Genomic DNA, 21778 nt, shown 5'->3' with positions numbered 1-21778 from the left:
ATTCAAATCACTATAAAAACAAAGTGGCGTGCAAAAAAAGTACACATCATGCAGCAGCAATAAGCAAATAAAGTGTCACAGATGTGGTTTCGTGCAGTATTATTGTCCAGAGTTCAGCAGTTTGACAGCATGTGGATAATAACTGCCTTTAAGTCTGATTGAAGATCCCCCTCGTGGGGGACGTGGGTTTGTAAGTTTCCCCATTTTTTAAATGTCGTCCAATATTTCAATCCATTTTTTTACATTCGCTATCTCTCGTTTTAGCCAGTTCTTTGTGATGACTTTCTGTTCAGCCATTATCATTATTCTCAAGCTATAGATGTCCCCAATTTTAATCATGCCTTCCGGAATTAGAACTAAATATAAAACCTCTGGATGTCTGGGAACTTTATACTTAAAACATCCATTGATTAGAACTTTTTACCATAATATTTATCAGATGACCAAAAGACATAAAAGTGAATAGCATTAATGTGGCAACATTCTCTCCAACACATTATTTGAATCTAATTTGTTTGCTTTTAATATAAGGTTTAATAAAATATCATATTACATTCTTCCAAATTCTCTCCAGCTTCTGGAATTTGTGGAGCTGAATTGTTTTTCACATTCAATGTCGATGATTCTCCATGATTTCCCTTTGCATTTCTCTGTCCCATCTGAGTTTCATATGGTGTGAATGGTTACCTTTCCATTTTATGTAGACAAGTGCTAAGGTGAAAAAATTTGTCTTGTACGGAGATACAAGACAAATGCTTGATGTGAGATGGGTGTAGGTTTGGAAGATGAAAAGCAGCAGCCAGCTGCTTTGTGTGGAACATGAATTTGACCTAAACTGATATGGGCTCACTTTGATGCAGGTTTTGAGCCTAATATGATAAAGTTGTTGACGTCAACATTACTAGTGAATTACAAAGTGACCAGCTGAGATCAAGATTAAACTAAGGCAGAAATGATGTATGGTTTTATCTCTAGGAAAGAAGGGTCTGAGGTCTGACCTATCAGACTCTACTGCCCATCTCTGCAAGCCAATTAACCTCATCCACAGATTCTACCTCCCTGCTCTATATCCAGTCATAGTAATGTCACACGTCACATATTGTATAAATCATTTATGCATTGTATGAAACATGGTCTTCTTTTCGGAAGACCCTTGTACAACTGAACCCCCAACCTTTATTAAAACCTTGTCGCACAGAATAAGTTTATGTCTGTCTCAGATCAACGAACAGAGTTTTTCAAACTCAGCACAAGCATAAAGTTTAGAAACTGTTCAGCATGATTTGCATCCTCTCCAAGGAATTAAAAATTTTTTCTCATCTTTTCAAATACTCAGCTTTACACTTCTAAGCTAAAGTATCCCCACAGACATAGAAACATTACACCAGCAACAGACTAACCCTCAGAGGCAGACATGAACCACAGGTTTGGAGACACATAGCCGAGCTGAAAAACACACACACACACGCACACACACAATTTCACAGCAGACTCCCAGATGCATCTATTATGGTCTGGCAGGTTGCCAGGGAAACCTTTGTAACTAGCGGCTATGGTTAGACACTCTTTGCTTGCAGTGATAAAGCACCACTCTCTTTTCGAGGCAGCGGCCGACCTTTGCGGTCACTGAGAGGTCGCTGGCCTCATACCTGTGCCTCGTTTTCCTGAACACCTGTGTCATACACTTGATGTTCACCATGTCTTCACTCTGAAACCTCTCACAAATACCCGTGTTCAGATTCTGACTGGTGACCCGTGTGTTATGTGTTTTTTCGCAGGAGGTGACGGTGTAGTCGGCTCAGTGGCACTGAGGATCGTCATGGGCAGCTGGTGGCTCTTCACACTCATTGTGTGTTCATCCTACACCGCCAACCTGGCAGCGTACCTCACAGTGTCACGCATGGACAACGCCATAAGGTAACGTGCTTGCATGAAAGCAAACATGCACATTTATGTTTTTATAAGTGGCTCAACCTGACGTGAACAAGATCAAATGCTGCAGGTTTCTGTCTGCAACTCTGTAAACATACTATTATTTAGAGGTAAATGCACAAGCAACATCTGAATTTCTGCAGGAATTTTCCATCTTCAAGTAGAACATTTTGCCTTAAACTTTTGACAGTCTTTATTATTCACAAATACAGATGTCCAATACTGAACAGTTGTCATTTACAGTGAATGGAGGTTCTTAATGATGTACCCTCTGAGATCAGAGATCACAGTTGTCTAGTTTAAGCTGCTTGCTGAAAAGATTCCTCCAGAAACTTTGGGTGGCTTCATGATTGCTGCTCTGTACAGGGAGAAATACCCATAGCTCTTCCAATCTTTCTTTAAAAACATTGTTTTTAGTCGGTTACATCTTTGAGATTTGCTTACTAACCTGTCTTTTTAGACCTATTTTAATTATTATTTGCAACATAAAACATAAGAATTTATAACAGATAACAAATCATATATTCACTAGAAAAACAGTAAGGCCAAATGCTGTAAGTTGAATAGTTCTGCTTTTATGTTGAAAATGCTAAACTAAATCATGCACAATTCTACAAATGAATAAGGCTTTTGAAGAAATCTATTGATGTCTGATGTAAAAGTGGAATCAAGGTTTATTTTAATGAAGTATACAATTTTGAAATCTCCTGGAATTACTTGAACGCTAACATTTTGTCAATGGCAGATTTACAGTATACAATCATTAACTCCAGGGGTTGGGCAATGAAACTGAAACACCTGGATTTAGACCACAATAATTTATTAGTATGGTGTAGGGCCTCCTTCTGCAGCCAATATAGCATCAATTTGTCTTGGGAATGACATATACAAGTCCTGCACAGTGGTCAGAGGGATTTTAAGCCATTCTTCTTGCAGGATAGTGGCCGGGTCACTACGTGATACTGGTGGAGGAAAACGTTTCCTGACTCGCTCCTCCAAAACACTCCAAAGTGGCTCAATAATATTTAGATCTGGTGACTGTGCAGGCCATGGGAGATGTTCATTTTCACTTTCATGTTCATCAAACCAAGCTTTCACCAGTCTTGCTGTGTGTATTGGTGCATTGTCATCCTGATACATGGCACCACCTTTAGGATACAATGTTTGAAACATTGGATGCACATGGTCCTCAAGAATGGTTCGGTAGTCCTTGGCAGTGACGCGCCCATCTAGCACAAATATTGGGCCAAGGGAATGCCATGATATGGCAGCCCAAACTGATCCATCACTGATCCACCCCAATGCTTCACTCTGGGCATGTAACAGTCTGGGTGGTACGCTTCTTTGGGGCTTCTCCACACCGTAACTCTCCCGGATGTGGGGAAAAACAGGAAAGGTGGACTTATCAGAGAACAATACATGTTTCACATTGTCCACAGCCCAAGATTAGAGTTCCTTGCACCATTGAAACCGACGTTTGGCATTGGAATGAGTGACCAAAGGTTTGGCTATAGCAGCCCGGCCGTGTATATTGACCCCGTGGAGCTCCCGACGGACAGTTATGGTGGAAACAGGAGAGTTGAGGTGCACATTTAATTCTGCCATGATTTGGGCAGCCGTGGTTTTATGTTTTTTGGATACAATCCGGGTTAGCACCCGAACATCCCTTTCAGACAGCTTCCTCTTGCGTCCACAGTTAATCCTGTTGGATGTGGTCCGTCCTTCTCGGTGGTATGCTGACATTACCCTGGATACTGTGGCTCTTGATACATCACAAAGATTTGCTGTCTTGGTCACACCATCAATTTGTCCTCTTTTGTACTCTGGTATGTCACCCATAATGTTGTGTGCATTTCAATATTTTGAGCAAAACTGTGCTCTTACCCTGCAAATTGAACCTTCACACTCTGCTCTTACTGGTGCAATGTGCAATCAATGAAGACTGGCTACGAGGCTGGTCCAATTTAGCCATGAAACCTACACTAAAATGACAGGTGTTTCAGTTTCATTGTCCAACCCCTGTAATTAAGTTACTTCAGCAAATATGCTAACATGTTGCCTCAAATTAGCTAACACTAGCAGTTATGCTAACGGCACTTTGTGGGAGCATCAGCCCAAATTGCTAACTTTACATATTACACTCAAATTGGCTAGCATGCAACATTTGAATAAGCAAACAGTAGCTAAAATTTGTATTAACACTAAATCATAATATAAATAATTTGTTACCTTTATGTAATATGCCTTTGTTACAATAATCAAATACATGCAAGCTCAAACTGAGATTTTATGAAAATGGATATGATACAAATATCTTTTTGGTCAACATTGTTTTTGGCTTTTGAATAAGGTGACCAGATTTCTGAAATCAAATCCGGGGACATTTCCAGCTCAGAGATTAAAAGAATAAAATGTTATCAGGATATAATGAAAACATTAGTACGATTACAGTTTCATTTATTTTAAAATATTTATTCATAATAAAACAATAAAAAATCAAGAGTAATACCAGGAAAGTGTCTATCCACACTGTTGTTAGCATTACTAAGAATAATGAAATAAATAAAGTAATAGCAGTAGTCAGTCGTCTTCTTTCCTCTCCTCTTTCTAACACTCGTCTGCTCTTTCCCTGCTCTTAGCTGTACTCTTCTTTCTATCAGTTTATTTTCCTGCTCTCTCTCTAACTCTTCCAATTTTACTCTGCTCTTTTACTCTGTTTATGTGACAGTCTTTCTGTTTTCCTCCTCTCTGCTCTTCTATCAGTCTTAGAGTATTCTAAAACAGGGACAATATAATCACAATCCCCTCCAAAAACAATAAGGCATAAGATTCCAAAAAATTACAATTTAACAAATAAAATAAGATTTTTGTTTCAGATACCCTTAAGTAGTTGGTTATTTTCAGACAAGAAACTAGGATAATCATAATATAATCGTATGAATTTTAACTTTTCTCTAATTACTTAACTATTTTCCTCAGTTGATGAACAAAATTGCTATATTTAGCAAAATAAGATCCCAACTATTTTTATCTGAAGCTACAAGCTCATACAACAGAATAAATGCACATTTAACCAGGTGATTCTCTCCCTCCGCATCATTCTCAGTTCATGCAGTTCTTGCCTTATTCCATTTCCCTGTCACTGACTGCTTTATTTTTTTATGAGAAACTTTCATGTGGAAAATGCCCCTCAGCCTGAATTCACAAGTCACCATAATAAAATAGCAAAGCAACTTATAATTCTGACAATATAAACTAAAGGTCACCAATCAATTCTAACACATCTTACTTTGGACAAACCCTTGTTGACACTATAGTGCTCCACCTTTTCAAATCAGGGAATTGTTTTAATCATTCCATTATGATTTCTCCCTCACTCAGCTACAGCTAATCCTTGTGCTCCGGTCTTGCCTTTTGTTGTTCAGTTCATTTGAAAACATTTTGTTTATTCGCATTTGGGTCCTCCTCTTTAGTAAAACAAAATACACCCCAACCCCATTTTTTTTTTACTTGGGCACAGCGAATGTGGACAGCACTAGTAGAGGGTCCTACTGCGAACCAAACCTTAACCACAGCAAGGACAGCCCAGTCCAAGGCAGCGTGCTCAGCTTTTCTTCTACTCTGTCTGTAATGTTAATAGCAACATGACCATCTACCGTAACAGCTGTTGTCGTGGGAAACATGCTCATTCGCGTTTCTAGCCCCGGTTACCATAACAGTAGCTTGGGACAGGTTGTCTAAAACCAGGACTGTCCCTGGAAATTGGGGACGTCTGGTCACCTTACCTTTCCCCACATTTGCCATTTCTGCCCATTTTTTTTAAATTATGACCAAAATAAGTGATGCCTGCAGCACTTAATGAACTCCTGGATTAATTGTCAATGCGTTCTTGGAGTAATGTTGGTAGGCTGGTGGCTTCTGGGAAGGTTCTATTCATGTTTACTCCATTTGTGGATACTGACTCTCACTGTTGTTCACTGGAGTCCTAAAATTTTAGAAATTATTTTGCACCCTTTTCCAGAATGATAGACATCAGTGACTTTGTTTCTCAGGCCGGTTTGGTTTGTACAGTTTGTTGGAATATATATATGGAATTATCCATATAAACAGTGTTTTGTGTTTACTCAGGTTATTTTTGTCAGCTAAAACTTGTACTTGTACTGTGAAACATTTAATGGTGCCAAAAATCCATCATTCAGAGAACAAAGACATATGGGGCTGTGTCTGTCTATCTCCAGCTCATTATGACATTTGGAACATTATTAGCAAACCCTGTCGTTTCTGCTTCATCAAAACTGTAAATTTATGGGTAAATTACAGCCCTATGAAATGTCAGAAAACGCTTAAGTAATTAAACTGGTGCAAAGATTCTCATAGAAAGAAGATTTAAAAAGATAATTTCAGGAAATGATTGTGGTGATGTGATTGGCTGATCTAGTGACACAGCAGACCCTGCCTGAAATGCTAAAGGAGCTGAAGACCATTCTATGAAAGCAGTCTGTTAAGCAGCGATTTGGGAAATGTCAGACAAATTGTTGAAGTGATATTATTCTCAGAAGAATGCCGATGTTGATAAGGGTTGGATTCAGTAGGTGAGATTAGGATTACGCGTTTTGGGTTGGGCCTTTGGGCCAGGTACAAAGGTGGATGTGAGTTAGAGGTTTTGATTAACTTAACATTTTTTATGGTTTTCCCTCCTCATTTTTGACTATGGGGGAAAACGTAAAGGAAAGCTCTGAGCTTCTGTTGTCTCAATTTACTGATGCATTGCATAAGGAAATATAAAGTGCCAGACAGATACTGCTTGAACAGATTATTTCTGAAATAATCTCCTGTATGGAAAACAATGTTATTATATTCCTCTCCTAAAGCTCATTTACTCAATTAAAATGATTTGAGTGGAATACATGTTTTAATAGAGGGAGCCTGCCGGTCTGTGTGGGCATCAATTTGGCAGAAACATATTTTATTAACTAGAATTATCAGAGGCTTCCATCCACTCATTTTATTAATTTTGGTCTTTTAATAATTTATTCCAGTTTTGCAGGGTGGGACCTTTATACAACATGCAGTCTAAATAAGAATTGGGTGCACATAATTACATTTGAGATAGATTTTCTTTGATCCACACATGCTTATAATCACAGAGTCGGATTTATACATTCACCCTAATCTGTTAAGTGTTGCTGAATGTATTTTGACCTTACAAGGTTAGGGCATACTCACCCCTTGTTATTGATAGTGCAACTGAGAGTTTGTATTCACAGGATGAAAGGCTTTTTTTTTGGCTTCTTGTAAATAGTCTGCTGCTTTTTATGATCAGACATGCAAAATGTGTTCACTTTTAAAATCACCCTACTTAAATGCACATTTATTTAACGTTAAGTATGCTATTTTTAATAACTGTACAATACTTTTTTTTTTAACATATCTTTATGTTGTAGGAGGATCTTGGGTCGGACCAAAGTGCAGACAAGAACTCGGTAGCCGCATCATAGTTTATTCACCAAAGGCAAAAACGTAACAAAACACTGCAGGTACTAATGGCAAAAACGTATCATAAGTCTCCAAGCGAAGCTTAAACAAAGCATAGTCATAGTAGGGAAAGGGGTAGTGACAAACACAAATAACAGAAGGAACCAGCCCAGAACAGAGACACCAAACCAACTAATATATTGGGGAAATAACAAAAGCAGATAATCAACGGAAACAGGGAACAGGTGTGACAAGGTGGCAGGGAAGGAGCAGCAACAGGTGAAACAAATACAAAGGCTGAGGAAGGGTGAAAGGACTAAATAAACAGAAAACACAAACTAAGCAAGAGAATAAATCAGAGGAGGAAATAAAGAACTAGAATAACTACGAACTAAAGTAAACAGAGAAACTAGAGGGGAACATAGAAACAATAACCTAAGAAATAAACAAAAAGTCATAAGGAAAATCTAAATTACAAAATAAACCCACAAAGTCCAAAATGTCACTCCATGATATAACCCCCCCCCCTCAAGGTCGGATTCCAGACGACCTCTGGGAACTAACAAAAGTTAAAAGCAAAACAACCCACCCAGGGTGGGCGGAGGGAGGCCTTGGGAGGAGGGCCAGAGTCCAAAACAAAAGTAACTCCCAATAAACAAAACAGAGTCCATAATCTCCAGACGAAAACAAAATCCAGGAGGCCGATGATCAGGGGGCCTGCGACGACAAAGCCAACAACGAAGGAGCTGATGATCCAGAGGCCGGCAATGAAGTAACCAGCGAAGAGGCCGATGATCCAGAGGCCTGCAGCGTCGAAGCCAGCGGCAAAGAAGCCGGTGTTCTGGAGGCCTGCAGCGGAGGAGTCAACGAAGAGGCAGGTGCCTCGGAGGCCAGCGGTGAGGAAGCAGGCTGCCTGGAGTCTGGCAGTGGAGATGCCAGACAAACCCATGAAGCGAGGAGTCAGGCAATCTACGACGTGGCGAGATCCTCAGAGACTTGAACCTGGCGTCCGGCGTGGACCCAGGCAGAATCCATGAAGACTTGAATCTGGCGTCCGGCATGGACCCAGGCTTAGAGTCGTCAGGCAAAGAGTCAGGCTCTGGTGTGTCAGGCAAAGAGTCAGGCTCTGGTGTGTCAGGCAAAGAGTTAGGCTCTGGTGTGTCAGGCAAAGAGTCAGGCTCTGGTGTGTCAGGCAAAGAGTCAGGCTCTGGTGTGTCAGGCAAAGAGTCAGGCTCTGGTGTGTCAGGCAAAGAGTCAGGCTTTGGTGTGTCAGGCAAAGAGTTAGGCTCTGGTGTGTCAGGCAAAGAGTCAGGCTCTGGTGTGTCAGGCAAAGAGTCAGGCTCAGGTGTGCCAGGCAAAGAGTCAGGCTCTGGTGTGTCAGGCAAAGAGTTAGGCTCTGGTGTGTCAGGGAAAGAGTTAGGCTCTGGTGTGTCAGGCAAAGGGTCAGGCTCTGGTGTGTCAGGCAAAGTGTCAGGCTCTGGTGTGTCAGGTAAAGTGTCAGGCTCTGGTGTGTCAGGCAAAGAGTCAGGCTCTGGTGTGTCAGGCAAAGTGTCAGGCTCTGGTGTGTCAGACAAAGTGTCAGGCTATGGTGTGTCAGGCAAAAGGTCAAGCTCTGGTAGGTCAGGCAAAGAGTCAGTGGTGCCTGGAACATAGTCAGTCAGTATTTTTGAGCAGGTGCTCTGGACCAGGTCGTGAAGGTAACCCGACCATGGGCTCCTCCGAAGCATGGTGTGGAAGTGAAGGCAGCCCGCCCACGGGCTCCTCCATGTTGTGACGATGTTCTGTAGACCCGGCGACGGCCGGCTGAGGCTCTGTAGACCCGGCGGCGGCCGGCTGAGGTTCTGGCGGCTTGGCTGCATGCTGTGAGTCCAGAGGCTTGGCTGCCTTAACGGCCATGAAAAGAGGGTCGAAGGGACCTCCAGCGGAGAGTGGAGCTGGAGCGTCTAGCCATCCCTCTGCAAGAAACTCATCTAGTAAAATGGTGTGCACATCAGCCAGATCCTGAGGATTGCTAGTCAGGTGAGGAACACACTCTAGGCAACGTGACTTCATAAGTTCTTTCTTAATCTCCTGCAACCCGGCCTGAACCCATGGCGGAGCAGGAGGCTGCAACAACGACCGGAGAACAGCGGAGGGCATGACGAGTACAGGCGCTGCTGCTGCTGCAGGCGTGACGAGCTCAGCTGCTGCTGCCGCTGCTGCGGGTGTGACGAGCTCAACTGCTGCTGCGCCGGCGACATCTCTGACGAGACGGGGCAGGTTCCGAACTGGGAGAGTGCGCTGCAGGCCACTCTGGCTCCGAAAACGAGGAGGAAAAGCAGACTGGAGCCAGTGACTTACTCCGGGGATGAGGAGAGGGTCTGTGGCACAGCGGACCGGTACTCGGAAGAGGCCTAGCCAGTTTTGTGCCCCAAAACGAAGACCGCTGCTCCCTTCCTCCTGAGCCTGACATGCGCTCTTCTCCGCAGCATGTCGGAAATACTCAAACAAAGTAATCATCTCATTGTCTGCTTGGTCCATGACACTTTATTGGTTTTAATAAGAGGGTGAGAACATGTTCCTTCATTTGCAAGTGCAAAAATATAACCACCGACAAAACACACAAACACAGGGAGAGAGAGAGAAAAAAAAACATACAAACATACAGCAGACCCACCAACAGATCCATCAGCATAAAGACCAATTTGTTTTACCACACGACCTTAAGACAAGTCCTCTTTCCACATGTCAAGTTGGATATCATTACGACCCAGCCAGGTAAAAAAGATAAACCAAATTTTCCAGAATTTATCAACCTTGTTCTTAGTAAAATAGCTGATTTTATCTATGGCAAAGTAAAAAGTAATTTGTTTAATCCATTGAGAAATACCACATATCGAATCCTTCTTCCATGAGGATGCGATACAGCATTTAGCGTCCAAAAAAACCAAATATTCAGCAGAGGTCTTAGATTGTTTGTAATTGTTCAGGATAGATGTTTAAGATGCAAATTTTTTGGATTTAAAGGAACCTTCTTACCAATCATCGTGCTAATCACCCCCAATACTGCCCTCCAAAAAGCTAATATTCGAGGACAACCCCACATACAATGAAATAAAGACCCTTTCTACATTTAATGCAAGTCTCAGGAATATTGGGATTAAAATGGTGTAATCTAACTGGAGTGATATATTGTCTAGTTATCCATTTGTACTGTAACAGTTTGGAATTTGTATTGGCAGATTGAGTATGGATCAAAGTGCAAATCTCTGACCACTCCTTGATTGACAAAGTTTTTCCCAAATCGGTTTCCCATGCTTGTAAAATGCTGGTGGAAGATTCCTTACATTTGTCAACAAACAAAGTAAAGAAGAGACACCTGACCTCTATCATATAGGTGGCTTATAGTAATGTCTTCTAATAAAGACAAAGAGGACAGATCCAGTTTATTTTACTGCTTAGACAAAATGAAACTCCGAACCTATAGATACTTATAAAAATGTTTTGTAGTAATACCATATTTGTTTTTAAATTCTTCAAATAACATAAATACCCTCCCTTTATAGAGATCAGACACCTTAGTTATACCCTTGGCCGACCAGAGCTGAAAACCTGGATCCGCTCTACCAGGACAAAAATCCCTGTTACCAAATATGGGTGAGAACTGGGATAATTGTTGTTTTCCCCCTAGATAATCCATTGCTTTTTGACATATCAACATTGTATTTTTCAGAAAAGGGTTCCTTGTTTGGTTAATAAGCTTTTTCCTATCTACTGATCACATGAATAACTTTATAGGTATAGAAATCCCCTGAGACTTGATTGTGACCCACACCAGAGGTAGACTGGTAGTGAAGTACAACATAGCTGCCCTGATCTGGGCTGCCCAAAAATACCATGACAGGTTCGGTAGCTGTAAACCTCACCTGTCATATGGCAGATATAACAAGGACAGTCTTAGTCTAGGGCGCTTATCGTTCCAAGTTGGATAAATATTTATTTTGCTCCGTAAAGAAGGAGGGACGAGGCAAAATCGGAATTGACTAGAAAGACATAAAAACTTTGGTACTATTGTAATTTTTTTTAATATCGATGCGACCCATTAAGGAAATAGGTAGCCTGGTCCATCTGTCTATTAGTTGCATGACTGACTCTGTAATGGGGGTGTAGTTAGCTGAAATAATACTATCTGTTTTAGGTTTGATTTTAACACCTTGATAGGTAAATCCTTGCTTTGACAATACATACGCAGTTGAGATTGGGGGGACTGAGTCGTTCTGTTTCTGACATGTACAATATTTCGGATTTAGCATTATTTATCTTATAACCAGAAAAAACTCCAAAAGATTCAATTACATTCGATAACACGGGTATGGTCTGTCCCAACTTGAAGCAAAACAGAATTATGTCATCTACGTAGAGAGCTATACAATGTTCCAAGCTCCCTGTTTTTATACCAGTTATATTAACATGTTTGCAAATCACCATAGCTAAAGGCTTGATGACTAGGGTAAACAAAAGAGGAGAAAGGGGGCACCCCTGCCTAGTCCCACGTTTCAATTTACAGGGAGATGAAGTTAGGCCATTGGTTAAACTTTCAGCTTGTGGGTTTGAGTATATTAGCTTGACCCTGCTGAGAAATTTCCCTCTTATGCCAAAACGTTCAAGCATAGCAAACATATATTGCCACTTGATCCTGTCAAAAGCCTTTTCTACATCCAAAGACATAATGGCAGTGTCAGGGATATCAGCCTTTTCAAAAATTACATTGAACACCCTTCTGATGTTATGAAAGGCTTGTCTGCCTTGTATAAACCCATTTTGATCAGGATGTACTATTTTGGGTAATAACGGTTCCAACTTCTTGGCCAACACTTTACATAGAATTTTAACATCATTATTAATAAGAGAAATCGGCCTATATGAGCAACACTGAGTGGCAGGTTTACCTGGCTTCAGGATTAAAAAAATATCGCTGTGTTGATCAAAGGAGGAAGAGACCCTTTTTTGAAGGCTTCTCGGTACATGTCAAGCATTGGTGGTATTAATTTAGCCTGAAAAATTTTATATATTTCAATTGGGATTTCATCACGACCGGGGCTCTTACCACCTTTCATGCTGGATATAGCCTCTGGTAGTAATTGCGCATCGAGCTCAAACTCAAGTGAGTTTAGGGAATTGTTGTCTAAAAGAGTAAACTCCAGTGAGTTCAAGAATTGAGTTTGTGCCTGTGGGGCTAGATCCAAATAATATGAGCCATACAAATTGTAGTAAAATGTTGAAAATGTATTGTTTATCTCTTTTGGGTCAGTAGTTATCACCCCCTCATCAGTTTGAATTGAGTTTATAGCTTTATCTGCTTGCATCTGTTCAATACGCCACGCCAACAACTTACCAGCCTTCTCACCTTATTGAAAATATGATTGTTTCAGTTTCATTAAACTTGTATTGCTTTATTTATAACTAACATGTTGTATTTAGCTCTTAATCTAAGAAATGTTGTGTTTAGTTGAGTTGTAGGATTGCTAAATAATTGCGTTTCTATGCTTCAAGTTCTAATTCCTGTTTATGAAGTTTATGTTTGAAGCTGGTAAAACTGATCATTTGGCCTCTTAAAAACACATTAAAGGCCTACGATCTCACAGTTGCAGAGGTTTGGTGAGTATTTATTTCAAAATGCATGTCTATTTTTGTTCCAATGAACTGTATGAATTCTGGGTCCCTTAGCCAAATTGACTGCAAGCACCACTTTGATGAAAAGGAGAGATTAGGAACTTCAATTCAATTCAATTCAAAGATACTTTATTGATCCCCGAGGGGAAATTAGAATTCCAGTACAACCCATCCAGACACACAATGACACAAGACAAGGGGGGAAGGGGTCACAGAGGCTTTGCTGCCCACTCACAGGCGCTGCCCTTGCTAGATGAGAAAAGAGGCCACATTAGGTAAGTAGAGGAAAAAAATCATATTTCACACTTTATCCTTAGCAGGATACTGTTGTAAATATGAATCTGAGAATATTATTTAATATTTAATATTATTATTTTAATATTAATATTTTAATATTTTACCAAATAATATTTCGGTCTGTTAAGGATTGTCCTGTGAATACCAGCCCAGTAAGGCGATGGTATTAGGACAGAATAGAAAGGTGTGAGACAAGCTCTGGCATTATTGAACAGCATAAACTCTGCACATATATGGAATGAATTCACACAATTTCTTAAAATACAAGAATCTATTAACAAAAATAAGTCAACTCAAAGTCAAACATATTTCAATCAACAAACTCTTTACTATGCTAAAACAATTCAACTAAACTACCAAGCAGAATTAAAGAATAATGAAGACTAATGGGCTATGTACAATATAAACAAGTTGATTAAAGATGATTGGAAATCATGACCAAAAACAGTGATGCAACATTACCATGCAATGTTTATGTTTGAGAACCAAGGATTATCTTGAAGAATCTGGAAGTGAAGTTAAGTTAGTCTTGGAACTAACTTAGGAAATAATCAGCAAACATTTAGACAACCCTTCACAATGCAAGATCAGGTAAAATATTATTTTAATAAAATAATGTTTTAAATAATGATCTGCCGAATAAAACCAACCTCCTGGATGACTAATTCTCAATGGTGTCTAATTAACTGCCTTTATTCATTAAAATAATATTTGAAGAAATATTATTGAGCATTTTGGAAAAGAGCCAAATCTTTCTGGAGAAATGGGGCTTAATGGTGTTTACTTAGGTATCAAATCTAGTAAATGATGTTCAGGGACTATTATTCACTAGCTTGAAAACCAACAACCTTTCTTTTGAATAGTCTTTAGTAGCACATGTTCTCTACCGGTTAGCTATTAAGGTAACAAAGAAGCTAGCTAAAATACTAAGCTAGAAGATAGCTTAGCACCAGAATCAACACATACCTTTAAAATACCAGGGTTAAAATGCATAAGCGCGGACGGCGCATTATGAGCAATGTTCTGGTTAAAACCACCCTTTAAATAAAGTTTATCTTAGCTTTAAAACATACAAAGAACACGGAACCGGCGCGGGCCGTAGCTAGCCCACTAGCACTAAAGGTAGCCAGGTTCCACAAAACAAAACTTTATAACATGAAAACGTTTAGATCATTTCATCCTAAACCTATCTGTTAATCTGCCCAAACCTAACCTCTGACCATGTTGAGGGAATGTTGTCCAAGGGCGATGAAGTTCGACGAAACGTCCACAGTCAACAAGCGGAACTTCTGCGTTCGCTCTGTGAATGATAGGGTTAGCTTCCCGCTAACTTCCTCAGTTTCTCCCGATCAGAAGGTGCGTTCGTTCTGTGAACAAAAGGTTAGCTTCCCGCTAACCTCCAGCTGTGGATGAAGAACAAATGTTGTCCGCTGCGGTCTCTGCCGTCTTCCTTCAGGCCGGGGCTTCTCTCAAACACCGTTTGAGTCTGCGGTGCCCCGGAGAGACAGTCAGCAATTCTTGTACCTTAATTATCCACGTTCATGAATGAAAATACCGGATACACAGACAGTATTTCATTCTACTTAACTTTGCATATGATCGATGATCGTATGGCTTTGGATCCAGTTGAATTTATGTCTTTTTGCCAGCAAAAGACATTCGCGCGCTGGGCCTCTCCTGAACCGTCCACCTCGAAGGCCGTGTGGAAAGAGACTTGTGGAAAGGTGGGGGCTTATATGCGGGCAGTGTCCTTGCAGGAAGTCCGCAGTTACCCCCTCTCCTGGCTGTGCTTTTATTTGGGTAATGGCGCCACAGGAAGTCCGCAGTTATCCCCTTTTCTGGCTGTGCCGGAAGAAGGTTAATGCACTTTATTTTGAAAAGTTCCAGAAAAGTATGTACCGAAGTTTTGGTGTCGAAATCCATGGCTGGATGGTCCCAACAATACAGTTTGAGATAGCAAAAAACCTCAGCACAAAGAAGCAACAAGTTTACAAAACAACATCATGCCGGGAACGGTGAAGGCGATGTGATGGGGTGCATATGTTTATCTTGAGCATGTGTGTGTGTGTGCAAGTGAGTGTGTGCAAGTAAGTCCATGGAGCACTGTCACAGAGGCCATTGTCCTTGATGGTACGTTGGAATGTTCATCAACCGGCCACAAAGTTCTGAGCAGGTCCACAGATGTCCTCAGGGAAGGGAGGGGGCAGAGGGAGCAGAGCGTCATGTTTACATAACTTCCAGGAGAGGTTGAAGATAGCCAGCCATCAAGGTCGTGCAGGGGAGCCAGATTCAGAAAAACAACAATTATTTGGGTTAGGCTGACTCTTAATTTTCCGTCAGCCTTGAGAGTCTCGCTGGTGCTTCTCAAAGGCAAATCCAAACAACCAAATTCCTGGTCTTTCGCCAGATCCGAGCGAACAACTTTATCCAAGATTTATCCCATTTCACCCCTGAGTCCAGGAACCGCAACCTGCCTGCGATCCTGTGTAAGGCTCACATCCAGCTCACATAACATCTCAGTCTGAGTGTTGATCGCCCTGAAGATCCCATCACACATGCCAGGCAGCCTCACAATTGCCAGAACAGCTGCTGACATTCTCCGAATTTCTCAATATGCCAGGTAACCGCTGACTCCAAAAAGCGGAAATGCTGATATCAAACATCCAATTATATACATATCTTCAACATCCTCGACTGATATTATCGACAAACACACAATCCTCCACTGTCCATTGTGTATCCTGAGAAAAATGTCCAGCCCGGACAAGTTGGGCTCTCCTTCACCCTGTCTTCTCATCAAGAAAATTTGATCAATTGCATTGAGAGACCAGCTGACCAAATCCATAACTCAGAATTTGGAAGATATGCAAAAAGAGGCTCCAAAAAGAAGACGAGACAGAGCTGAAGCAGGGCAGATATGGGAGGGGTGCGGGAGACAGAGAAAACGTGTCCTCCTCCACCGAGAGCAGAAAGAAAAAAAAAGGTAGAATGACACCGGGGCATGGTCGGATATTACTATACTGTCATACCAGCTATTTGAAATGTTTGGAACCAGATTGGCTGAAACTAAAAAATAGACGATTCTTGAAAATGTCTGGCAAGTGTTAGAATAGCATGAAAACGTAGATTGATTAGGATGCATATTTCTCCATATGTCAATCAATTTAAGATCTTTCATATAACTGAGTAATTGTTTCCTTGTTTGAGAATGAGAGGTGTCCTTGCCTGTAGATCTATCCAACATAGAGGAAGCGTACAGTTAAAATCACCTAATGTGCCCTCCAAGAAGCAACAATACAGACAGAAACAGGTGTTTAAAAAAAGCAGGATTATCATTATTTGCCCCATAGACATTAACCAAATTTAGTTTTACCGATAGAATTACACAGTGTAAAATTAAATACTTGCCATAACGATCCTCAGTTATATTGATGAGCTGGAATGGTACTGAGCTGGGGATTAATGCAATTACCCCTCTTGAATGTGAACTAAAAGAGGAAGAAAACACCGGACCATGCCATCTTCTCCTCACTCTATTCACATCATCTGAGGTTAAATGGGTCTCTTGGAGGAAAATTATTTTAGCTTTCAACTGTTGAATCCTCTTTATCACCTGTCTCAGTTTGATTGGGTTATTCAGCCCTCTTACATTCCAAGAGGTGAATTGGAGGTTAGTGGCCATCAGGGAATGAGAAAAATTAGTTCATTTATGTTGTTATGTGCGTATAAGGGTAGGCTGCTATGGGAAAAGAAGACAAATAAAGAAAAGGTATAAAAACCACAACAAACAACAATTGAACAACCGAGCGCAAATCCCCAAACGAAGTACGTCCTCCCACCCCACTGAGAACACTTCCCAAGGAGCCATTCAGGCTCGGCCATGAAGCCTCGCTGGTCCATCCCAGCACTGATGATGGAGACGGACAGCAAGTACAGAAAAAACAAAAACATCAAATCCAGGTCCCCTGATAAAGAGTAATGCAAATAACCTATAAAATATCAGAAAAAATAAAGGAATTACATATATTAACCTTAGTTGCCTTAACCATATTGTAAGTTAACAATGTGTATTAAACAGAGAATGGAGATACCTCGATTAAAACTCGTTTAACGTATCATGCTAAAGAGCCAGAAAGGATTTTGATCTGTTGCTCGGTGACGGAGCAACTATAAACTTATATGAAATATTTCACAGTTCAGTTAGATAGACTACAAGCATGTCTTGAAGATATAAAAACTTGGATAACTTTAAATTTTTTGCTTCTAAATTCAGACAAGACAGAAATTGTCATCTTTGGACCAGAGTCTTTAAAAAAGAAACTGCTTAGTTAATCACTTAACCTGGATGGCATTAAATTGACCTCTGGTAATAAAGTAAAAAACCTTGGTGTTATTTTTGACCAGGACATGTCATTTAAATCCCATATTAAACAGGTTTCTAGGATTTCCTTCTTTCACCTCTGGAACATTGCCAAAATTAGAAATATCCTATCCAGGAGTGACGCTGAAAAACTAGTCCATGCATTTGTTACTTCAAGGCTGGACTATTGTAATACTTTACTTGCAGGATGTCCACAAAATGCAGTCAAAAGCCTTCAGCTGATTCAAAATGCTGCAGCAAGAGTTCTGATGAAAATTTAAAAGAGAGATCATATTTCTCCTATTTTAGCTTCCCTTCATTGGCTCCCTGTTAAGTCCAGAATAGAATTTAAAATTCTCCTCCTCACATATAAAGCCCTTAATGATCTAGCTCCATCATACATCAGAGATCTGATTGTTCCATATGTTCCTAACAGGGCACTTCGTTCTCAGACTGCAGGTTTACTGGTGGTTCCTAGAGTCTCTAGAAGTAGAATGTGAGGCAGATCATTTAGTTATCAGGCTCCTCTCCTGTGGAACCAGCTCCCAGTTTTAGTCCGTGAGGCAGACACCCCGTCTACTTTTAAGGCTAGGTTTAAAACTTTCCTTTTTGATAAAGCTTATAGTTAGAGTGGCTTAGTTTACCAGGGAGGGAGCCTTCCTCTGTTGGTTGGAGTAAGGGGGAGTCAGGTTTAGCCTAAACCGGCTCAGTTAAGATTGAGGTGCAAACACTCCCTCCATTTCTGCTACCTGCATGACCGCTTCTCTTTTCCAATCAATTATAATCAGTCTGACAGAGAGAGGTATCCCAATCCTTGTGGTTTTTAGTATAACAATGACCATCAGTGGGACCCTTTGTGGGGTTCCTTGAGACGACATTGTTGTAAATAAGCGCAGTTTAACTAAATAATCTGAACTGAAACTATCTGTGTAGTTATGCTGCTATAGGCTTAGGCTGCTGGAGGACATAACGACCACTTTCACCCTCTTCGCTACATTCTCACACTACTCTCCAATTTTGCATTATGTGCATTTATTTCAGCTTTTAACCTCGTTCTCTCTATTCTCTTCCTAGAAGCTACACCTGGACTGGCTCTGTGTCTACCTGTGACACCTTTCTGGAGAGGGGAATCGTCCGAGCTTCTGCTGGCAACAACGTAATGCTCACCCTCTACTGATGATCCACATAGCCCTGTCTTTTAGTGTTTAACCCTTTCTCTCTCCTAGACAAGGCGATTGACTGAGTTTAACTGTAACAAACTCTATGTGCTCTCTTTCAGACTCTAACCTTGAAAACTGGCTCAGAGTTTATCTGTTCTTTCTTTCTAGGTGAAATGACTAAAGGAGCTACATCCATCAACATTTACTTTTCCTTCCCATAGAAAGTACTCCTGGATCAGTGCTTCTGTGTTCTCTTTGTGTCTCTGCTCTGTTCTCTCTAACCCCCAGTCGGTTGTGGCAGATGGCTGCTCACACCGTGCCTGGTTCTGCTGGAGGTTTCTTCCTGTTAAAAGGGAGTTTTTCCTCTCCACTGTCGCTACATGCATGCTCAGTATGAGGGATTGCTGCAAAGTCAATGCCAGTGACTGTCCACTGTCTCTACATCCGGGAGGAGGGAATGCTGCAAGTCACTGACTCGATGCAATCTGCTGGGTTTCCTTAGATAGAAAAACTTTTTATCCAATTTGAATAAAAAGCTAACTCCGACTGCACTGTTCAATGGTTAGGATTAATTGGAATGTATGTACCTGACTTTTGTGAAGTGCCTTGAGACAACATGTGTTGAACAGGAGGGCTTCTCAAAGAAGAACTAACAAACCTGTGAGAGCCGGGATTCTTATTGGTCGTTATGTGATCAAAAACTTATGACATGCAATAAAATGTAAATGAATTACTTAATCACAATGTGATTTTCTGGATGTTTGTTTTAGATTCCGTCATGCACAGTTGAAGACTACCTGATAAAAATTAAAGACTTCCACATGCTTTGCAAGTGAAAAAACCTGCAAAATTGGCAGTATATCAAATACTTATTCATCCCACTGTATGTAGATTCATCTAAATTTCAAATGGTCCCCAGAAAAAAACAACTATTTCCTATAGTCTGAGTAAAAACATAGCTTTTTCTTTTGCTGTTATGTTTTTAAATTACATTATCTAAGGAAAATATAACAACAGATGAAACCTGAGGAGGCAATGATTTGTTTTATAGATTTGAGAAATGAAATGAAGGAACATCAAAAAGAATCAGAATCCTGAATCCCTAACTGTTAGTTCAAAGTTGTTTTTTTTGTGTATTGAATTATCGTATTGAATATGTAGTTTCATAGTGTGAAAACCTCTGCTGGTGTTTATTATTAAGCAGAATATCAGAGAAAAAACAAAAGTTCTGAAAAACAAGAAAGGCTGTTCTTTTAAAGACTGCTCACACATGTGAAGCCTGCTGTGTTAATTCTCAGAAACTTAGAGGCAGCTGCAGGTGGCAGAACATTGAGGAGGAAGATGATGAGGAGGAGGAGGGTGGGTGCTGAGCTTTTTTGTATTGTTAGAAATTACAAAAGTATGTTTTTTATCCTTAATTCAGTTTGTCTTGAAGAAACACTTGTATGTATGTTGCAAAGCTGAGCTGCTCACTCTCTTCTTTCTCAGTTTAAATCCAACATGCAGACAGAGGCATGAATGTGTTTTTAAAATGTTTAGATACTTTTTTCATGTTTACCTCGTATACTTATTAGTCGGTCATTTTTACCGCTTCTTCCATAGTGGGTCATGGAGAAGCTGGTGCCTATCTCCAGCAGTCTATGGGCAAGAGGCGGGGTACACCCTGGACAAGTCACCAGTCCATCACAGGGCAACACAGAGAAATACATGGGGGATGTGGCGGGGGTTCTTGGAGCGGGGCCGTGTGTGGAGCTTGCACTGTGTGGGTGTTGCTTGTTGGCTTTTTGGTGATGAAGCTCCCCTGTGGGAGTGTGCCCATGTGTTGTGGGGAGGGTATTGATGGCGTTTAGGTTCGGGGGCATGTGTTCGATATCTGTGTCCTGATTGGGGGTGGCCCAGTGGGGAGATTCGTGTCAGGTGGGGTGCTCATGGGGTTGCAATCGGAATTCATTGGGTGTTGGGAATATTTTATTCTGTGGCGGCTCTGGTTGGCGGGCTTGTTTGGACCATTTTGGAACAGTGCAAGCTGTTCATAATAATGCCAACCCAGTGACTTCAATTGTTGTGATTATGAATCTGAGAATATTATTTAATATTTAATATTAATGTTTTATCAAATAATATTTATGTGTGTTAAGGGAGAGTCTTGTGAATACCAGCCCAGTAAGGCAATGGTATTAATAGAAAGGTGTGAGATGAGCTCTGACATTATTGAACAGCAAAAACTCTGCACACACATGGAATGAATTCACACAATTTCTTAAAATACAAGAATTTATTAACAAAAATAAGTCAACTCAAAGTCAAACATATTTCAACCAACAAACTCTTTGCTATGCTAAAACAATCCAACTAAAGTACCAAGCAGAATTAAAGAATAATGAAGACTAATGGGTTATGTACAATATAAACAAGTTGATTAAAGATGATTGAAAACCATGACCAAAAGGGTGATGCAACATTACTATACAATGTTTATGTTTGAGCACCAAGGATTATCTTGAAGAATCTGGAAATGAAGTTAAGTTAGTCTTGGAACTAACTTAGCCAACAATCAGTTTACCTTTAGACAACCCTTCACAATGCAAGATCAGATAAAATATTATTTTATTAAAATAATGTTTTAAAGAAAGATCTGCTCAATAAAACCAACCTTCTGGATGACTAAGTCTCAATGGGGTCTCATTAGCTGCCTTTATTTATTAAAATAATATTTAAAGAAATATTATTAAGGGAAATGGTAAAATATTTAAGGGAGTATTTTGGAAAAGAGCCAAATCTTTCTGGAGAAATGGGGCTTAATGGTGTTTACTTAGTTATCAAATTTAGTAAAATGATATTAGGGACACATTATTTGCTGGATTGAAAACCAAACCTTTCTGGGTAAATATTATTTGGCAGC

The 21778-nt window shown here is 40.4% G+C and overlaps 1 protein-coding gene across 3 annotated transcripts in view; it reads left to right on the top strand.

The window, feature by feature from the left end:
* The window catches only part of grid1b (glutamate receptor, ionotropic, delta 1b), a 705375-nt gene that overhangs the window by 639701 nt on the left and 43896 nt on the right, over positions 1 to 21778 (top strand). For all 3 annotated transcript variants that reach the window (XM_047376999.1, XM_047376998.1, XM_047377000.1), the window contains one exon: positions 1779 to 1917. In XM_047376999.1, coding sequence (XP_047232955.1) covers positions 1779 to 1917 — 139 coding nt within the window. The remainder of the gene's footprint in view (positions 1 to 1778; positions 1918 to 21778) is intronic.

Source organism: Girardinichthys multiradiatus, chromosome 10, assembly GCF_021462225.1.
Source record: "Girardinichthys multiradiatus isolate DD_20200921_A chromosome 10, DD_fGirMul_XY1, whole genome shotgun sequence".
Classification (NCBI taxonomy): domain Eukaryota; kingdom Metazoa; phylum Chordata; class Actinopteri; order Cyprinodontiformes; family Goodeidae; genus Girardinichthys; species Girardinichthys multiradiatus.
Note: the sequence above shows the minus strand (reverse complement) of the source record. Positions and strands in the feature narration are given on the sequence as shown.